The sequence below is a fragment of the Pezoporus occidentalis genome, unplaced genomic scaffold, assembly GCF_034315485.1.
Source record: "Pezoporus occidentalis ecotype Australia unplaced genomic scaffold, CSIRO_AGI_Poc_V1 ctg54, whole genome shotgun sequence".
NCBI lineage: Eukaryota > Metazoa > Chordata > Aves > Psittaciformes > Psittacidae > Pezoporus > Pezoporus occidentalis.
In genome coordinates, this window is record NW_026915877.1 from 4,699,034 (window position 1) to 4,720,291 (window position 21,258).

The 21,258-nt window shown below is 43.9% G+C and overlaps 1 protein-coding gene across 1 annotated transcript in view; it reads left to right on the plus strand.

Annotated features, from left to right (window-relative positions):
• The window catches only part of KCNJ3 (potassium inwardly rectifying channel subfamily J member 3), a 53,113-nt gene extending 32,911 nt beyond the window's left edge, over positions 1 to 20,202 (plus strand). Inside the window, exon 3 of the mRNA XM_062637825.1 lies at positions 15,950 to 20,202. Within this exon, the coding sequence (XP_062493809.1) occupies positions 15,950 to 16,533 (584 nt within the window). The 3' untranslated portion in view covers positions 16,534 to 20,202. The remainder of the gene's footprint in view (positions 1 to 15,949) is intronic.
• The last annotated feature ends 1,056 nt before the right edge of the window (positions 20,203 to 21,258 follow it).

Sequence of the window (21,258 nt, forward strand, 5' to 3'; positions counted from 1 at the left end):
TGAAGGGAGGAGTAGGAGACTGAAGTGAAGAGCCCAGCACAGTGGGATGGAGCAGACCTTTGGGCTTTTCCAGTGTGATGTGAAATGATGCTTACACTTGTGGTTAGTGCTGTGTATGCCCCCCATGGCAGGGGGCTTGGAACTAGATGATTTTTAAGTCCCTTCCAACCCAAACCATTCTATGATTCCGTGGTCCATGAAGTGCATGTCCTTGTTGCAGTTTATGTGAGGGGCTGCAGCAGGAAAGCAGCAGCAACCCACCAGCAGAAGACCCCCATCTCTCTTGTTGTTCTCGTGAACATTACATCTTGCAGACAGAGAAGATGCACAGAAAATGCACAAAATGGCTTTTCATACCTCAGTGCACAGAGGACAGTAATAGATTAAAAAAAAAAAACAAAACAAGACTTTTTTTTTTTCTTTTCAAATGGAAGGAAGAAGAAGTGTAACGCTCTGGAGAGTAGCTGATCACAGCAGTTCCTGATAGAAGCCAGAATTTTTGAGATGTGGCTGGTCTTGTTGTAGAAAGTGATTGAAGTTAACAACTTTGCTTTGTATTTGTGCAGATTTAACTGGTTTTTCTAAATGTGCATAGGGAGCCTGACATTAGAGATGAAAGTCCTTCTGGGGGAGAGAGAGAAAAAGAGCTGCATATCCTGGTAACGGGCACTGGCAGCCAGGAAGAGGCATCCTTGAGGCCTTCCAAGAGGAGGAGACACTTCTGCTGACTTTGAGTGGAAAAAGGAAGGTTTTTTCCCCCAGGGGCTGCTTGACACCCCCTGCCCCAGCCTGCCATCCTGGCTGCTTCAGTGTGGGTCTCTTCTTCAGCATAAAACACACAACCCAGGGGAAAGCAAACAGCCACGCTCCAGTGTAGCTGTTAAACCAAGCCCTTCTTCCTCACCTGAGCAGCAGCAAAAGCTCTGCTTCAGGTTTTCCACTAGACCAGTCTGCAGGTTGCCCTCAGCTCTTTATTTTCTCTAACTTTGCAGTTGCAGAGCAGGCTTTTCCCTCTCTGAGCTGTGGAGAGGAGCTTGTTTTGGCAGTGCTTGTGCCTTCAGTGTGTCATGGCATTGCCATGGTTTCAGGTGATGAAATTTGGCTTGCTTTTTCAAATATAGAACCACAGAATGGTTTGAATTGGAAGGGTCCTTGAAGACCATGTAGTTCCAACCCCCCCGCCACAGGCAGGGACCCCTTCCACTAGACCAGGTTGCTCAAAACCCATTCTATCTTGGCCTTGAACACTTCCAGGGATGGGGCAGCCACAGCTTCTTGGGTCTCTTCCTGGAAGAAAAGCAGTACACTGACATTTAGGTTTGGAAGTGAAAAAGAATACCATAAGAAATTCTTAAGGAAATGTCAAAAATACTGACCTGCTTTTGAGATTTTCAGAAAGAAAAGTCATGGTTTTCTCCAAAATGTCAAAAAGGGCCCAGACTTACAGGATTTTACACTAGCTTGGTGAGAGTTATTAGCAGTGCAATTTAAATGTATGGAAAGGGAGTTGTGTATAAAATTAGAAACTCCTTACAGGGATGTGGTTATTTGTACAGTACAGTTTTGAGTTGCAGCTTATTTATTCTCCTGGGGTGCACATGTAGGCAACAAGTACGCTGCATGACATCTCACTGCAGTATGTATAGTCACTAATTAACCTTTGCTGACTGGTGTAATAGTCTTACTCCTGTGTGCACCACAGGAAATTATTTTCTGTTATATGATCTTCTTCATACTTTGTATATAAACCATAACGGAAGATGGGGCCATATGAAGAAAACAGCATTCAATAACTCTGAGCCTTATCTGCCTTTCCTGCCCTTGCATAAGGAAATGTTGGTCCTGTTTTATTTGGGATTTTTATCTTAATATAGGAGAGGTTTGGTGACGCTGCAGATGAAGAAACAGCTCTGAAAGGTTGTGCATCTGGCAATATGAAGGTACCTTTATAATCTGTGGAGATCAGTGAAGTGTTATTTCCAAGGAAAACAAACAAACAAACAAACAAAACCCACAAAATTACCAAACATATGAAGATGTTTTTTCAGAAGTTTGTCTGGAGGGAAGCCCAGGTTTAGCAGAGTAAGAGCTCAGTAGGTTGGGGAGGTAATGCTAAGATGATGGGCTCACTGAAGAGGAAGGGGAAACCTTATATTTGGGCAGGCTGATTTTCACATCTCAACTCTGTGAAAAGACCCAATCAGAGGCAAGAGAGTGTGAATCTTTCTGTGCTCAATGCATTTAAAAGTGGGATTTGTTATTAAGAAAGCGTGTTGCGTGGCTTCATGTGGCCAGCATCTATGTGATTGTAGCTACAAAGCTCTGCATGTCTTTCTCTGAGGAGTAAGGGGGAAACAAAGTAGTTCCATGTTTTTTCCAGGAAAAGCACCTTTTGTCTTCCATCTTCTCTCCCTTAAAAATCATAATCAGTCATCAGGTCAGGGCTTAGAGACTCTTCTTGGACATGGACAAGCATGGTGGTGTTCTGCTAAGTAAGCCCCATCTTCAAAGGCTGAAAAAACAAGGTTGCAGGCAAGTTGTTTCCCTGCTCTCTGTAGGCAAGGACTGCTCAGATGGGAAGAACAAAACCCAGTCATGTCCCGCTGGGTGCCTGGGGCTCATCATGGCTCTTAGGAAAATTAAAGCAATTGCATTCTGGGTAATTAATGCTAAAGAATGTCCTTTGAAAGTACTGCCATTTCAACTTTATATTTTAGCAGGATTTCCAGCTGGTCAAACTGAGCAGAGCCTGCACTGGTTTGCCTTCTAGCAAAGGCAAGAAGTGGTGTGCACGGGTATTTTGGACTCAGTTTAGGTAGAGGTTTTTGCACTGGAAGTACAAGCTAGAACATCCTTTTCCCTTCTCGCTGGCAGCTGAGAGATGTAACACCTGATCAAAGTGAGCGCAACAGATTTGTTTAAGGTTTGTGCAGAGCCTGTGTTGAAGCGTGTGCAACATGCCGGGGGGAGGGGGAGAGTAAGCTGGAATGAATGTTGATTGCCCTCAAAATGTAAATAAATAGGTGTTGGGTTAGATGGATATGCTCGTACATATACCTGGAACTGCTTGCATCAACACCACCAGCAAATTACTTCATGAGGACAAGAAAATCCTGATTTTTAAGATGCTCTCCTTTCTAAAGTTCATGATTATTTTGAAACCTCAGAGGCATTTCTGGACCTATATAGAAATATGGGTGTTGTGAAATCTGAAATTGCTGCCAGGAAATAAATCCTAATGAAAAACTGTGTATTTGCAGGGATATACTGCCTGGTTTTTCACTCGTCTTCATGCAGCTGTGTTTATTTTCTGTGGGAGCTGCTGGGACTAAGAGCACTATTTAAAACTGCTTATTTTTGGTGGGCACCTGGCTGGGCATTGGCTTCTCCCACAGAAGCACCACATTTCTCCCAGCCTTTGCACAGATGCTCTTCTTGCAGATCACTTCTGAAAAGCTGTGTGAATACTATCGCTCTTGCGGCTTTGATGTAATTTAAGTCTAATTCTTGACATTATAGAACAGTACAGATAATTGATGCTGGTGCTTGGGTCGCTGTAGCAACCTGTGAGGCCGTGATCTTGCCCAAGAGGCATTCAGCACTATGATGAAGAGGATAACTTGTTTTCTAAATATGTATCATTGCATATGTATACGTATCTTGTGCATCAAGGTGTTTCTGGTTTCTTGAAGAGACTTTTCCAGCCCAGCCTCCAGCCTGACAATCATTTCCCACAGCACTGACAAAATTGATGCATTTCATCCCTAGGAAATTCTGTGTGCCTGATGTGTTTGCATGAAATGTTTGTCAGCTAAAACCAAAGACTGTGCAGCATATGCTATGTTTAGTTCAGGGGATCTTGTATTAAGCACTGTGCATTAATTTTAAATACGTGACAGAAGCTGTACCAGGCTGGTTGATGCTTGTGATGGAGCTGGGAGCTATGAATGTTTCATGTGCAAGACAGGCACTCTTAGTTGCAGGACAAGAGCCATAGTTAGAAAAGCTGGGTTAAACACCACGTCAGATGTTGTCTGTAGCAGAAAGGAACAGAACAGTCCCTACAAACTGAAGGCAGTGGTTTAGGGTTGTTAGGGTTGCCAGTAAGACTGCCCTCTTCTCCAGATCTTGCTCTGGGTTTGAAGTAGGCAGCCGCTGTCCCAAAATGGGAGGCCATTTGCCCCCATCTGCCCTCAATTTGGGGGTCACCTTCTGGTTTCCAGCAGCTGAGTACACCTGTCATCCCTGTATCTAGCTCTGGTATACCTATGGGGTACATGTGAGTGCTAGGACAGTCAGTGATCACCATAATTTTTAAATACTAGTACACCAAGAGAGGACAATGTTACATGCAGTTTTTTCCTCTTTTCTGGGTGGCTCGTGGTCTGTATGGGAGTATCTCACATTGCATTTTCTGTTTGAAGCAGCCATGGTCAGCTGGGGCTGCAGGTTGGGAGCAAAAGTCACACCAGTACAGGAGCAGGATTGTTTGAAGCAGTCCTGAGGATGAATTGATTGCCTTGAAATGTTTAGTGCTGCAAAGATATTCAATAAATTAATACATGTGTTAGGCAAACAACACTAAGTAAGAAAAGTTCATTTCCAAACTCAGTTCCTTGTTGCATTTCATCTTTGTATTGATACAGTTCATAGAATTCTAGAATTGCTAGTGTTGGAAAGGACTTTAAGATCTTCTAGTTCCAACCCCCCTGCCATGGGCAGGGACACCTCGCACAAGACCATGACACCCAAGGCCCTTTCCAAACTGGCCTTGAGAGCTGCCAGGGATGGAGCACTCACAACTTCCTTGGGCAACCCATTCCAGTGCCTCACCACCCTCACAGTAAAGAACTTCTTCCTAAAGTCTAACCTGAACTTCCCCTGAACTTTCTTCCTTACATTTAACCTGAGTTCCCCTGAGCTTCATACCAAATGGCACATTATTTTCCGCTTAGGAACTGGCTGTCAGGTTTATGGTATATTTAAAACACATCTCTCGGCCATCCCCAGGGAGCCTTTTTCCATACCATGGATGCAGGAAAAGAAGCTGGAAAGGAGGAGCTGGTGCTGCAGTGGGTCTATCTATAATGCCAGCACCGCTGCCAAGCTCCCTCTCTCTCTCAGGCAGCAGTTAGAGGACATCCATGTAACATGGAGCCCAAAACTGTATCAACTATGTGGCCATATTGTGTAGCATCAGCAAATGGGACTTTTCCATACAAAGAGAAATAGTTTTTCCATCCCAGGAAGGTAGTCTCTAAATTCAGATTTTTTTTTTAGGTATGCCAAACCCCTGAAGATTAAAAGTGCTCTATTTTGGTGCTGAGCAGCATATGGCTTGGTGGGTGTTTGGAGAAGCATAGGGCTGCTGACGAAACCATGTATTCAAAGGGAAGGGTTGGGTTTGTGTTTCTTGCCTCATAATTAAAGTGTTCTCGTTTGAAGAGGGTAATTTATTTTAAATGTGGGGGGTTTTCCCCCCCTTTTCTAACTGACTGAGGGGCAGACTTCTCTCATGTTCCACTGTAGCTGTGCATTCCTGAGGCATTCTGTGACCACAAACAATTTTCTTCTGATTTGACGAAACAATCCTTTCTTCCCGTGTCTCTGCCCACACATCCCCAATGGACAGTTACATTGTGCTACAAAATAAAACGCATTTTTGGCCGTGTTTTGGAGCCAAAACTCCATTAATTGCAGAACCCAACTTTTTAATTCTTAGTGAAAAAATGGATTTGTAATTTGAATTTGAAGAAAAATCCAGCCTGGAGGCAGCTACCCTGGGTTTTTCTGTAAGCTGTCAGTGTGATTCAGGCAGTTTTGGGGCTGAGCGAAGTCACTTCTGATACTAGTAAGGGAAGAAAGTTATGCTGATATTAATTCAGAATAATTGAGAACTTCTTGCTTTTAAAATTAAAGGTTGCTGCTGGTGGAGCAGGCATGAAATAAGACAACATGAGTGGTGATTTCATCCCTGTGAAACCATCCAGAATGCCGACGGTTGCGGTCCCAGCTGCTGGTGCTGGCTGTGAGGCTTCCCAGCTGCCACACGGGTGGTGGATCTCCATGCACGCACAGAGGAGCCGGCTGAGGTTCCACAGCCGTTCCCCTCTGCAGCAAACCCCCTTTTGTTTGGCCTTGCACAGGCTGATGCTGCAGCCCTGAGCCTGGTGACAGTGGGACTGTGCCAGGTGGGACCCAGCATGATGCTTCAGCAGCAGGAGCTGGGGTCTGGTAGAGTCCCAGGGAGCACTGCCTTCCTTGCAGCCAGGGAACATGGTCATGACGGTGGAGAAGTTCCGGCATCAGTGGATACTGAAAGGTGCATTTTGTGATAAGTGTTTGTTTTTATTTTCAGAAATGATTTCTCCTGTGATAGGAGCTATGCATACACTAATGTTAAACAAAACACTTTTACTTTACCAGAGCTTGAAAGAGTTACAGGGTTATTGAAGATGTCCCCTTGTCAGTTGCAGTGTGTCAGCAGCCATGCAGAATTTTCTTGGTTATGCAACATGTGGTACCAGGGCTGGGTCTGGAGAGGGTGAGGGCATTGAAAATATTATCAGCTAGTAGTGTGAGGAAAGTTATCATAGGACTGTGTTATCAGTAAAAATTACAGAATACTTGAGGCTGGAGGGGAGCTCTGGAGAGCATCCACTGCACCTTGTCAGGGCATGGATGGGTAACTCTCTTTTATGCCAGAGTACCACTTCATAAGTATCAACAGCTCTGTGTATGAGCATCCTGTAAATATCCCCATCCAGGTAGAACAGGTGCATCACCTCTCCCCATTGCAATCCTCCTTTCCTCTCATTATTCCTTTCCTCCTGCCTCTTCCTCTTGCCCCTTCCTCCTGCCAGCAGAGAGCTGCATGGGAATTAAATACTTCCATTTCGGTGCTGTGACTTCTTATTCAATAACATCCCGGTAGGAGGGAAATGATGCAAAAGCAGTAGTGTGGCAGATGGCTCTGCAAAAAAAATCTGCTCAAAGAAAGGAGCTGAAGGGGCTGAAATCAGCCTTGACGCACTCCTGCACGTAGGTAGACAGGAACGGATCAGTGTTTTCAGAATAACATGGAGGTTCTGGTTTTAGGGAAAAAAAAAACCAGAGGTAATAAAAATACCGGTCCAGATTCTCAGATAGTGTAAATTTCTGTCACTGCAAGAAATGTGCATTAGACAGTTTTGTTCAGATAACTGCACTTCTGCCTGTTTTGTTTTTGTAAAAAGAATGGAAAATGCTGCAGAAATCTGCCGGCTGAGCACAGAAGGGCATTGCTGAGGGCTTCAAGCTCTTCTTTTCTCCCCATTTTTTTTTGGTAAATGACTAATGCAGAAGAGGGGAGGTTAGCTCACCTGACAGTAGCCTGCTGCATTCCTCTACATGGGAACATTATTAGTTTCTGCAGTTGTTTTACAAACTGATTTTATGACGTTTTCGAAACCTGCTACAACTTGTGCTAATGATGGGTAGCTGTGGTCCTGGTGAGCATCAAGATAACCTGTCTGCAGCATGTCAGAAAACTATGTGTGTATGAGTGATTAAAAATTGTCCTGAGAAGAGCACCAGTTGATAAGAAAAATACCTTTGCTGTCACTGCTATTTTTTTAAGCGTCAAGATAGCTCCTGGGAGAACAGCACAGTCTGAATAAACTAGGAGGTATTTATAGTGCGGGAGCATAAACAATGTCTCTAAATCGGGTAGCGGAGCAGAAGCCTGGGGTTGCTATTCACTGTGATAAGAAATTAGAATGTTTAGCATAAGACTGATATCTGACTCTTGCAGGAACGTGTGCATTGTGTTCCTTGAGCCACTCCGCTCCCTTGGTTTCTTTTAGCAAACATGCTTAATTTGTTCAGTCTCTGACCCCTGTCTGTTGGGGCAGTTTCTAGGTCTCAGTAATAAATGATGAGTAAGCATCAAATGTTCTAGAAAGGCCTGCTGCAGATTGACATTTCAAGAGAAACAGTGCTCTCACTTGACCAGTTGGCTGCTTTGCTCTGTTCTGTGGTATGTCCAACATCCTGAATTACTCATCACCCTCAGCCTGTCCTGCTGTGTGTGTATTGAGGGGGTGCCTGAAGACATGGGTGAATCTCCATGCCAGTGTCTCTCCAGTGGTATTGCAGGCTCTTGGGCAACAGCAGGCTCTCCATGTCTTTTCCCCTTTTTTCTTCCTGCTATGCAAAAGGGGCGCTGCTCTTGAGGAGCTGATCCATAGGGCTGCTGCTTTGCTGTGGGTCTCATCCCAGTACCTGTTTGTGTCATGGTCTAAGAAGCCAGAGATCAGTGTAAAGAATAAAGTAGGCAGCATGAGGATGTTCACTCATTCCAGAAGGTCCTGGCCAGGGCAGGGTGAGCAGGTTGTGTCTCATGTCTTTCCCTGATCCCATGTCTCTGCTAAATGGCTGCTCTGTCACTGCCTGCATCCTGCCACCTCAAACAGCCCCCGTAGCTTCAGGCAAGGCTTGGAATTTACACACTTCTGTTTCAATGAATTCGTAGAGCACCTTTTTACAGTTGGCACCCTTAAGACTCTTTTTGTCTCTTGTATTTCAGGAAATGCTTTTTTTTTTGTTTTGTTCTTTAACAAAATGTTTTTTTTAATTGAAACATTGCTTTAACAGTGATCAGCAGCGCTAAAGGCATAGATGGCAAGGCGGATGCCCATCTCCCTTCTACTAAACAAAATCAAGCTGCAAAAGTGCCAGTGCCTCAAAGCAGACATTGACAGCAGACAGCGGCAAGGGCTGTCAACCACAAACTGGCAGAAAGTTTTATTGTGGTTCAAACCATCGTCAGTTTAATAAAAAAATACCCCTTGAATTATGATGGGAAAATGTTAGTGCTAAGAATAGCTGTTCTTTCCAAATAGACGGGAAGTGTTGCAGTTTAGACACCACGCTTTCTGCCTGCTTAGAAACCCTTCCATCAGGTTGCGCATTTCTCAGCCGTGCGTAGTACAGCCTGTCATTTTAACTTACATTAAAAAATAACGTGGCAGTGAACATTGAGCGAAGATATTTGAAAGCATCCTTCACTCAGAGTTTGGTTTTTGACCTCCCATTTTCTGGCTTATCAGAGAGCTCGGACATCTGTTGGCATTTCAGATACAGAGTGGCGCACAGGCCAGATGTTAACATCAGGATCTCACACTGTTACTTAGCTTAACAGGATAAAACCACTTCTGGAAGAGGAGAATTTGCTGTGGAAATCGTGCAACTCCTTTTTTCTACAGCAGTCAATCTCCCCTTAGTCCTGCAGGAGTACAGCATGAGTGTGGTATACTTTTATATCAAGTCTCACATCAAGCTTTACCCTTGCCTTAGACTGCAGTTGTAAATTAGTTTAATTTTTAGTAATTGGTTTAACATTGACGGGTGATAAATTTTTAACACTTATTTTTGAGGCTTTTCAGATAAATGGCAGGTAAATACCCCCTGAAATGAGCAGTAAAGCATTTGAGAGAGGGCTGGGAGAGCCACCCGGCAGCACAGGCAGCCTCTTGGGACCCTGCTCAGGTCCAGGCATTTTAACATGCATAGCTCCTAAGAAGGAAAAAAAAAAGGAAAGGAAAAGTAATAAAATGTAAGCATATTTGTGCATTTTTGTCACCAACTTCTGCTGGAGGATTTCCCTTCGCTCCAGTCCTGGCAGGTGGGATGACAAGATGCCCTTTGTGGGGGCATTGGGATGATTGCTGTAGTGCCAAAGTAATTATCTCTTTCCTGATTGGTTAAGATAAGTTTTCCATGTTTCCATGTTAAGAAGGACACCTCCTGGTGTTCACTGCGCCCAGCCCTTGGCCAGCAAATTGCAGCCCAGAAACAAACAAAAAAGATTTAAGGTGAAATTTCTGGCGTTACCTTGGAGAGAGAAGAGAACCATATAACCTTTGTGTGCCTAAATTGCTTCTGAAGACTTTGGGGAGGGGGAGTGCTGTTAAAAGCTTAGTGGTGACCTATGATTTGTCAGCAACTTCTATAATAAAATGCAAGGGGGCATATAAATAACAAGCATGCCTGTGATTTTTTTTTTTTTTTTTTTAATGTGTATCACAAGTTCTTGCCTGAATACAGCCAGCTCCAGGTGAGTACTTTAGAAATCTGGAAATAATCTGAAGGTTATTATAGGGCAGAATTAGTCAAAGCACTTATTTACAAATTCTTTTGTCCTCCATCTGCCCCTTTATTAAATCAGGAAGACAACCCTTGTTCCTTGGGATGCCTTTGCCTTTATGAGGAACTAGTCTTACCCTGTTGCAAAGCTAGAAGCTATGAAGATAATTAATGGAATTACCAGGATTTCAGAGGCTGCGGGAGTCTGCCCCCAGCATCATCCCAGCGGCACCAAACCTCTTCTTGTGTTGCGTGTTTATCAAGCAAGCGTGCTGGGAGCTCGGGTCCCTGTCAGCTGTGTCTGAGTGTTTGCATAACCTTGTTTCTCATTGGTGTTTCCTGGAAATGAGGTACTGAGTACAGAGACAGTGAGAGAAAAATAAAAGCTTAACAGCCTGCTGCTTGGCCAAGGGTGGAATAATTGCATCAACTTTTTCAGCTCAGCTAGGGCTCTAAAACCAAGAGTTCTACCTCATTAGAAATAACAACTTGTAATTAATAACTTGTAATATGGCAGATAGATGCATTATTCTCCAGTGATAGCACTTGGTTCAGACAAAGCAAATGCTGAAAGGAGAAGGCATGATTATTAAAAAAAAAAACCAAAAAGCAAGACAAAGCAAAACCCCAACACTTTCATATCAAATTGAGGAGAGAAATCCATCAGTTTAACCTGTGCTCATCCTCCAAGGCTGCTCTGCTGTGTGTTATTTAAGGAAGTTAATGGAAAATTTTCCTAAGTATGCATGGCTGGAATTTTCTGGTGTTATAGACTGTGGCATTATGTGTTGGACTCTACAGAGGGATTCTCGGTCACTATGGGTGGGTGTAAATGATTTAATTTTATCAGTAGCAAAATTTCAGCTAAAGTCCAATACTCAAGCTCTCTCTAAATTAGTTTCAGGCTCTGCCTGTGAGGAGATACTCCCAAAACTTCGCTCTTTTCTTCCTTTAAGCTCATTCAGTTGAAAACAGTCAGATTCTGTTTTTTGCAGAGGGAATATAATTCCTGAAAGCAGGAAGACATGATCTGGGTAGGGGTGGTCCCAAATATGCAATAGCGAGCATGAAAGTAAGGGGTATTCAGACAAAATAGCACTCCTTGCCTGCTTAGGAGCAGTGCTTCTGGGTGGCAGTCTTTTCCCTTGGACATAGTGAGCAAGGGTTTAACAGCTTCTGTTTCTGAATAACAGGGGTTTTATTAGCTCTTTGGTTCAGGTTTTATGCTGGAATATATGCATAAGGGTACCTCATTTTCAGGTGTATTGTTGTGATTGGTATGCAGCCAGAGCTTTGCTAATGTGCATTGCAATTACCAGCCATTAACAGCTCTGGAGAGCACTTTGTGGTGGAAGCTTCTGTTAGGAGCAATGAATGAAATGCATCGAAACCTTTTACTTTGACAAGTGGATGGATTTTTAATTATATGTAGTGCATACAGTGTGTTTGCTTCCAAATGAAAGTTTAAAATTTATACCACAAATGAATATTAATAATATAGACAACTCGGTAAAATGTTAACAGGCCTGTTAACATGATGAAGGCATCAGGCTGCATAACCTGATGATGAATAGCTTCTTAGTGGAAACAAACAAAAAAACCCACAACTCCCCACTACCCCTCCAGAAAAATAAAGCCAAAACAACCCAAAACCAAAAGAACAAAAAGCCTTTCATACCGATAGGAGGAGAGGAAAACTTATTTCCTGACATTAAAGGCCTGATCTATTAGAGGCTGTTGGGCATGGGCCCATGCAGACCACAGCGTGCAGTCCCACCATAGATGTCCATCCTTGAAGTGGCCTGGCATGACTACCAACCTCCTGCTGGTTTGTGCATCTTATTTTTGAGACATCAGAAAGAAACTACATCTGCAATAAATGAAAAGCCTTTATTTGTCTGAGCATAAATTAATGGAAAGTAATTCTGAGGAAGGGCTGTTATTGGTGAGTTGCACCCAAGTGCTCCTGCTTTTTCTATGGGAAAATACCCACTGATTTTTGGTCTGGTGCTTTCCTGTCCAGGCAGACTGTTAAGACACAGCTCATGGTGCAAGTAAGGGAAGAGCCACACTGTGGGCAATGCGTTTACCCCACCACACTGATGCTGTATGAAATGCATGAACCTGCCTCACCTGTGGTTAGATTTACCCGTGCTGTGAGAAGCAGCAGAATGGCTTTTGGATGTTCTGAGTGAGATGAGATGCTCCTGATGTGGGATGTATGCGGGCTCTAACAGAAGAGGGACATGAATCTGTTGAAGCGAGTCCGGAAGAGGCCACAAAGATGCTCCAAGGGCTGGAGCACCTCTCCTATGGAGACAGGCTCAGAGAGCTGGGCTTGTTCAGTTTGGGGAAGAGAAGGCTCTGGGAAAACTCTAAGGAGCAGCTTTCCAGTGCCTGAAGGGGCCAACGAGAAGGGGCTTTTGACAATGGCCTGTAGGGATAGGACAAGGGTAAATAGCTTTAAACTGACAAGGGGGAGATTTACATTAGATACGGGGAAGAGGTTCTTCGCTATGAAGGTGGTGAGACACTGGCACAGGTTGCCCAGAGGAGGTGTGGCTGCCCCATCCCTGGCAGTGTTCAAAGCCAGGTTGGATGGGGCTTTGAGCAGCCTGGTCTAGTGGAAGGCATCCCTGCCTGTTGCAGGGGTGTTGGAACTATATGGCCTTCAAGGTGCTTTCCAGTCCCAGACATTCTGTGATTCTATGTACACCGTGTTTCTGGCCAGCAGCCCTGAGGACTCTGCCTCTCCCGAGCACTGCTGCCAGCTTTAGCTCCCCAAGGAGGGAGCACAGGCCATGCGTGAGGACACTTGCGAAGAGCTGATGCTTTTTCTGCACAACTATGTGGATAATGGCTCCTGCCATCAAGTGCCTTATGTAACTCCATTGTTTCTGCTATAATAATACAAAGGAGATGGTTATAGTCAGAGCTGTTGTCAGCTGGCTGTTTGAAGCATGTAATAGCAGAAAAGTATTGCATAGCTTATAGCTGGGATTCCAAGGCTTTGCTGAGAAAACAGAAAGGGAAGCGAGAGCCAGGGAATGCAGCAGAGCTGGCAGAAAACCTGAAAATTGATTTCTTGTCCAAGGGCTTATCAGAGCACGTTAGCACCTCTTAGCATCATCATCTTGGCGTGACAAGTATTCCCTATAATGACAAACATATTAGTTGCTGCTGTTTATCCTGAGAGGCTGTTAAATAATTTGCATACTTGGTTTTGTTAGTGGATAAGATAAATTGATTTTAAAGAAATTATGTACCTGCAAATACTTCTTTCTCCATTGTGCTTACAAAGGGTTCCATCAGTGGAACAAAATGTGAAGCTGATTTTTCTGAGATTCAGCTAATAAATTTTTCGATAGGAAGCAGGTATAACATTCCCTCTTTGAAAGCCTGCTGGCAACAGCAGGCTTGGGAGGTGGCAGAATGATAGATCAGAGGTAGAAATAGCCCTGCAGCACAGCAGCTGGTGGGGATGGAAGAGGCTGACCAGGCAGGTCCTGTGCCACAGCATTGCCCTGGGTATGCAGCATCGCCTGTGGGACCTCATGTGGAAGCAGATGGGAATGGGGATGTGGGTGCAGGTGCCAGCCAGTTCTGTGCACCCATCTGCTTCCCCGAGCCCTGGCAGTGTTCCTGACAGTGTGTTCCCCTCCACCTCCCTTGTTATGCCCCCCACATGGCATTTTGATAGCACATCTCTTACCATCTCATTATGGTAAAAATAATTGTGGGGAATCCACCACTTCCCTGGGAGGATTATTCCAAGAGCAATCAGCCACTGAAATAATTTTCCCCAGGGAAGTGGTGGACTCCCCAGTGTTGGGCACTCTTAAGATTTGTCTGGAGAGGGTGGAGGGCCATCTAGTCTAGGTCATGCTTTGCCTGGAAGGGTTGGGTCAGATGATTCTCGAGTCCCTTCCAACCTGGGATTCAATAAAGCATAATTATTTTATCTTTTTTAGTGTTGCCAGTGCAAAGCAAAAACCATGCAAGGGATTTCTACCCAACAGTCAGCTCTTTGCAGAGCAGTGTTGCTATGGCTGGTGGTGTTCCCATGCGAGCCCTCTGGTCATGCTGGAGGTGCAGCTCACCCACCTTGGCAAAGCCGGCAGCACTGATCATTATCAACTTTTCTATCCAGAGTGATTTGCATTTTAAGCAATATGTTATCTAAAGCACAGGCCACTGGAGTTAACCAGCCATCTGCTTCACAGGCACTGTAGACCCAGTTCCATTTGCATACGTTATTAGACGCATTTGTTGGCTAATGAGGTCTCCCTCGGAGGTCAGGTCTGAAGAAGCAGAGAGGGAAAGGTCTGAGCTTTGGCGGCAAAGGTACAGCTAATGAACAGCTGCAGGGTAAAGGACACAGATGGAAGAAGTACTCACTGTAATTACCATTTTTCTTAAAATTGCGGGTTTGTGTTTTTTTTTTCTAAGCCCATTAGATATGCGATTGCTTGCACTTCACATAGTAAACTGAAACACATGGTGAAAATACACTATAAAGAATAAACTACTGTCCTGTTGGAGGCTGTGGGTGGGAGGTAGGATTGCTTGGTCTTAGGGTATGCCCCTGCAGGCATGTGAGCTAAGGTGAAGAGCCCTCAGGGGGTGTGGGAGTGGTAAAAAAAGCCTGGGTTTATATTTTTCTCCTAAAACAGAAAACTGAGGTTTCTGAGGTCTTGTGAATACTCAGATGTATTAGCAGTAGAAACTGCTATGCAAAACTAAAACTTGCATTAGCAGTAATGTAAAGCATCATAAGAATGTATTTTTCTGGCTGTATGTCACCAGGCACATATCCATCCTCTGTTCCCCCTCACTACAGCCCTTCTATCGTTTTTCTTGTGCCTTTCAAAGTTTCCTTTAATTTTATCTTGACTTGAAGGCATTCTTGCCAGCTAAGCAGAGGATGTGTTTGCAGAGGTAGATTTAGCTTCCTGAAAACCAAATGTCATGTTTCTAGTTTGCTATACTAGGATAAAATGGCAGGGTAATGCTATTTATAGATCGCTACAGATACTATAAAAAAAAAAAAAGAGAGGCAGCAGCAGAATTTCTAGAAACCTCCAGCAGTCCATGGTCAGCGTTACCCTCAGGTTTCTGGTGTCAGGTGGGTCACTGAGATGGTCAAGTCCAGGTGCTCAGGAGGAGGACTTTTCTCCATAGTGGGAGGCAGTGGGGGAAGAGGAAGGGCAGTGTTGTGCCTTTTAGTCGTGTGTCTTCCCTGCTAATTTTTTGAAGCTTGAATCTCAGCCTGGCAATGAGAGCAGATTGCTGGTGAAGCCCTTAAAAAGGAATAAATGTATTTCATAGGTCATAATTACTGCTCACTGGTGAGTCAGAATGTGCTGACATCGGCTTGGTTTGTGCATATGAATGCATGACATGGAGGGTCTGGTTTTGTATGCATTCATCAGTAAACTTAGTTTATACTTTAAGATCCTGACAAGTCCAACTTTACACTACAATTAGCAGCTCTTGCTAATTTAATACCAGGGTTATCAGTTAGCCCTGTATTTCCCCTTTTTCAGCAGCACCTTCAAAAGTGTCCATAATAGTAGATGCGAATTATTCAGTTACACTACTTCCTGTATTGTTGACTCCTTTCACCTTGAGGATGACAATAACTACTGTATGTTAATAGGTACCATATGAGAATGGCTTTTTCTTTTATACATTTAAAAACATAAAATGTATTTTGTATTGAATTATGAATATTGAATATTGAAATGCTAAAAAGCCCCTGTGATTTATGTGCATCCACAATTGACTATAACTGGTGAAAGTTTTTTTCCCTTGCTCATTTCAGGGATGACGTGCCAAGCCAGGACTTCCTATACTGAGGATGAGGTGCTCTGGGGTCATCGTTTCTTTCCTGTTATCTCCTTGGAAGAAGGATTCTTTAAAGTTGATTACTCCCAGTTCCATGCAACGTTTGAGGTCCCAACCCCACCATACAGTGTAAAGGAGCAGGAGGAGATGCTGCTCATGTCCTCTCCCTTGATAGCACCTGCTGTGAGCAACAGCAAGGAGAGGAATAACTCGGTGGAGTGCCTGGATGGTCTTGATGAAGTTGGCACAAAGCTACCTTCAAAACTGCAGAAAATAACTGGGAGGGAAGACTTCCCCAAAAAACTCCTCAGGATGAGTTCCACCACTTCCGAGAAGGCCTACAGCATGGGGGATTTACCCATGAAACTTCAGCGGATCAGCTCGGTCCCTGGGAATTCGGAGGAGAAACTGGTGTCTAAAACCACAAAGATGATGTCAGATCCCATCAGCCAGTCAGTGGCCGACCTGCCACCCAAGCTGCAGAAGCTCTCAGGTGGCGGCAGGATGGAAGGGAACCTTCCACCCAAACTGCGAAAAATGAATTCAGACCGGTTTACATAACCTGACGGGACTTCCAGCTTCATTTAGAGCTTGAACTGGCAGTGTGGGCAGGAGAGCAGGTCCTCCACCAGCCGTATGTGTGCTAAACTCTCTGGTTCTGGTGTGCCAGGAGGCAGCAGCTTCCCCTCGGTAGTGGTGGCTGTGCTGTAAGTACGAACAACAGGGTGATTGGCGAGCTGATGTTCATTGGCATGTAGTATCACAACACGCATGCAATAATAGTGTGCAATTTTTGCATATAGTTTTATGGCATGACTCCTGCTATATTTATACTGTATATTCTGAAAAATGTGGGAAGGGGTGTTCCTTTCCCCTGTATTTCTTAAGAGTAAGTAGTAGGTAAAACATGCAAGTGGGTAACTTTCAGGGTGAGTAATAATTTGATTTGAAAATGCTTATTTATTTTTTTTCCTGATATGGATTGTGATGCTTTGTTCAGCAAAGTAGTTATACTGCATGTCTTTTTTTTTTAAAGAAGGTATATTGGTTAATTCCTAACACCAAATCTGCTAGCCTTAAATTAACTGCTGGTTTCTGTTTTGCTTTTCTTGGGATTTCTTTTTTGCATCTAGGCTACCAAAAAAAAAGAAAAAAAAGTATTTCATAAGACATTGTTTAGGGAGGAAAGTTGTATTAATAAGCCTAGGCAAAACACTAAATAAATGAATAAAATTCACAGTTTAGATATAATTAGTAAAAATTTTTTTAAATCTTTGTGATTTGTAATATTTGTGCAAGAAAACCATTTAAATAAGCAGGATGTGCTTGATTTCTCATGTTGATAGAATAGCTGAACATGAAATTAGCTGAATGTCTCCATGAAGCCAAGCAGGCATTTATTCTGGATGAGCACCAAAGGTAGAGTCACAATTCCCCCTACTTCTGCAGTGCCCGGATTTTGCTCATTCTTGCTTTGATGGCCCAGCTGGGCCAGCAGCGATGCAGGTGGTGGTCGCTGAGCTGCGGTCTAACAGCCAGAGCTGTGTGGAGTCGCGGCAAGTCCCAAGCCGGTGGCATCGTTCCTTATTGCTTTCGCTATGGTGAAAATAATGTTTAAACACGTTCCTAACTGAAGTTGACCCTGTGGGTTTCAAAATGAGTAATACTTTGTATAAATGTTTGGTTTGATATCCTTCTGTGCTTGTGTTTGGGTTTCCTTTATCCATCTCGTTCTGCTTGGGCAGGGTTGAGTCAGGATGAGTGTCATGCAGGTGCCTCCATCATCTTGGCTGGAGCATCCCACGCCCCCTGGACCATCCCCAAAATGCCCGAGGTAGGCTGTTGTGATGCCCAGAGTCACCCGTGGTCTGTGGTCTGTGTTAGGGGACCAGGTTGCAGTGGCTTCCTGGGGGCTCTTTTCTGGAGGAGGAAATCTGAGTGAGGTGGAGTGATGGGTGGTACTGTCAGAGAGCCCAGCACAAAAGCCACCACAAGCAGCGGCCAGGAAAAGGGCTCTGCACGACATCATCTGTATCTAAAAGCCTTGATAGCCAGGTGGTCCTGGACATGGACACATGGGGTCAGGAGGTGCATGCACAGTCATGAATGGGCACTTCTGACTCGTAGGCTCTGGACCATCCTGCATGAATGCTGACACTTGCTACATAACTGGTAACAACAGATCCGATGATCTTTGAGGAAAAAAATAGCTTTTGTTATAAATTTTGGCATGGAATAAGAGCTTGGAAACTCAAACCTAAAACTGCTGGAGGGTTGGCTCAGACACCACGGTGACTCTGCTTTCCCTGGAAGTTGCAGTGTATGACTCGTCAGTTGTACACCCAAGGACTTTATACTAATTTCCAAAGTTTCTTGTCATCATTTGTCATGATTTCTGAGTGGCACTGCATGCTTTTTACACCTTTGGCTATACTTATTCTCTGCACGTTGTTGTTGAAGGGAGGAGTGTGAGTTGCTCCCTGTGTGCTGATCCTGTGCTCTACATGTGTGGTGAGCAGATTGTTGATGTGGTGAGATAAAATCTGGACTTGTTTTCCCCCGTTTACTAACATTTCCTCAGGTTGTCTTGTAAAATACCACTGATTTTTGTACCACGTGTAACTCTTGTACCAGTCCTTGATTGACAGCAAAAATAGCCATGTAAAACTGCCAGGTGTCAACATTAAAAACACCACCAAGTTCAAACCAGAGAGCCAAGAATGTTAATCAGCATGGTAAATGCTCACCCAAGTGATGAGTCCTGCCAGCAAGCTTGAGCAGATCAGTCTGGTTTTGAAAGAACGGTCTCCAGCAGCTTGTCCTCTTTCAGAAACTACTTTGGTTTATTTGGGGTGGGTGGGAGACCACTGCCTCCTTCCCAGGGTGCTGCCAAAGCGTGACCCAACCAACCCACTGCCTTTCTGTGACATGGCAGTTAGACTAGATCAGTGTAGGTCCCTTCAAACGGAAAATGTTCTGTTCTGTTCTGTCCTGTTCTGTCCCCTTCTGTCCCATCCCACTCTACCTTACCCTACCCACCCTACCTTACCTTGTTCTCTTCCCCTGTGCTGCAGAGAGTTTTGTGTCTCTGGTTCAGAAGTGCAGGTGCAAGGTGGGGTTCCCTGGAGGTTGCCCATGTTTGCAGAGTTCTCCTGCCATCAGCTTGGGGGATGGCTCATGGCCCAGTTGGCTTTTTTTTATAGAAAGGTAAATGTGACATGTCCCCAGACTAAGGACAATGGTGTTTCACCAGTCCTGCCCTGGGACCACCAGCATTCTCCCTCCCAAAAACCATGGGGGATGGGGAAGGAGCCTGGCTTTCCGTGCCTTCAGCAGGGAGGGTAGCTGCTCAGCCTTCAGGAGAGCCAAGTGGCATTTTTCTTTGGGAAACTTTGGGTTTAATCTTTGTACAAGGTTGAATTACGTAGTATTGGTGTGAATGTATTCTACAAGTCGAACGTAAAGTAAGTGTCAGGAAGAAGCGCTGTAGCTGTAAAAAATGTTGGCAGTCTGAGTGGCTGCAGCTTACTCAGTAGCCTGTATGAATATATTGAAAGTATGTGAAACACTGGAGAAGTAGCCTCATTTTTATTAAATTAATGCCATAGAAAATAGTTATGATTAACTGAAAAGTTTTTTTTTGTTTTTTTTTAATCAAAATATGCACCTGTCCTTGCTGGATGCAAGATTTCCGAGGCTTGTGGCTTGTATTGCAATGCGTTACATGTGTTAAGGTGACAATGTATACATCTTTCATTAATGAGAGTGAAAGTACAAACATGGATAATAACTTTCTTAAGTTATTTATTTTAGGAAGTTACTTCTGGTTAGTATTTCATTTTAATTTATGTGGCTGTGTTTTAATTTTTTTTTTCCCCAAGTAACATTTTAGCCAACTCTAACACTTAAGATAAGAAAAAGTAACTGTTTGATTGCACAGCCGGTCTGTGTTCTCTACTGCTGAATTTATGCTTGAATTACATTGTAAATTGTACATACTCAAATTAGAACAAACTAAATGCATTTTCTGGCATGCAGTCTATAACTGTATAAATGTACAAGTTTATTTGAATTATACACAATAACAAACTCTTGTATTCATTAATACTGCAAGCTCAGTTTTATCTAAAGCTATATTAAACTTTGAAAAATTGTTCAGTTTAAATGTGTTTGTCTTTTTTTCCCTGTCCACTTTTTATCACTTTAATAAATGACAATGTATCCAAGCTATCTTAAGGGCTTCTGATTTCACATTTAATGTATACAAAAAGCCAATCATCTTAATTGCTCTTAAAAGCAGCAAAATAAACCCCGTGTTTAGTCGAGACGTGTTTCCGGGGTCTTTGGAAGTGGTCTGGCTAAGCCCAGCCCCAGTAGCTCTGAGGACACATGCTCCTTTCTAAAGGGGAGCAAAGAGCAGAGCCCAAGGTATGTGCTGGGAAGAGGTGATGGGCTCTGTGATTCAGGCAGCCCCGATACGCCTATGTCCTGCTGAGCTTTATTAAGTTATGAAATACTGTTTCCTCTGTAGCAGAGACTGGGGAGCTCGCTTTCCCTTTGCTTTTTGTCGTTATCTCACCCACCCACCCCAGGAGCTAAAGCTTCAGAAATCAATAGAGGTTCTGAGATCTCTCCCCATTAACAGACCACACCTTCCTCTTTGTTTTTCACTATAAATTGCCCCATTGGTGGCTGGGCATCAGACTCAGGGTGAGCAAAATATGTTCTCTGGAACGGCAAAAGAAGTGTGATGGTAGCTGACTTTTTAACTTCTTCACCTCAGGTGAAGGTTACTACAGCGTAACTGTATTTTGGTATTCTCTGTTAAATGCTTGCCTTGCTCTGGGTCCCAACCCTGTATAGGTGGTCCGCACTTGCCGCCAAATGCTAATATATGTTATACATACTATTAGAAGTGATGAGATAGTAAAAGTTGGAGGTCTCTTTTGTCACACATCTGTTTTCCATCCACAGTTTTATTCACAGTTTTATTCTCAGTGTTATTTCCACATCCTCGATACAGCATAGCTGGGGTCACCTGGGCGTACCTCTATCGGCCAGTGGATATCCCAGCTTGCAAGGTGCATCCCTGGGGAACCGAGGAGCCATCCTGCTGTTGCCTGTGTTAAAAATGCTGCCACTTGAGGTGTTGGCACTGCGCTTCGTATGATTGAATTACGGTGTGTGGCAGAACAGAGGTATGACAGCACAGGTCTGTATCCATCATCCCGCAGCACGGGGTGTGGGATACAGTTGGATTTGTTTCCTCACCTGTGGCTGAAACAA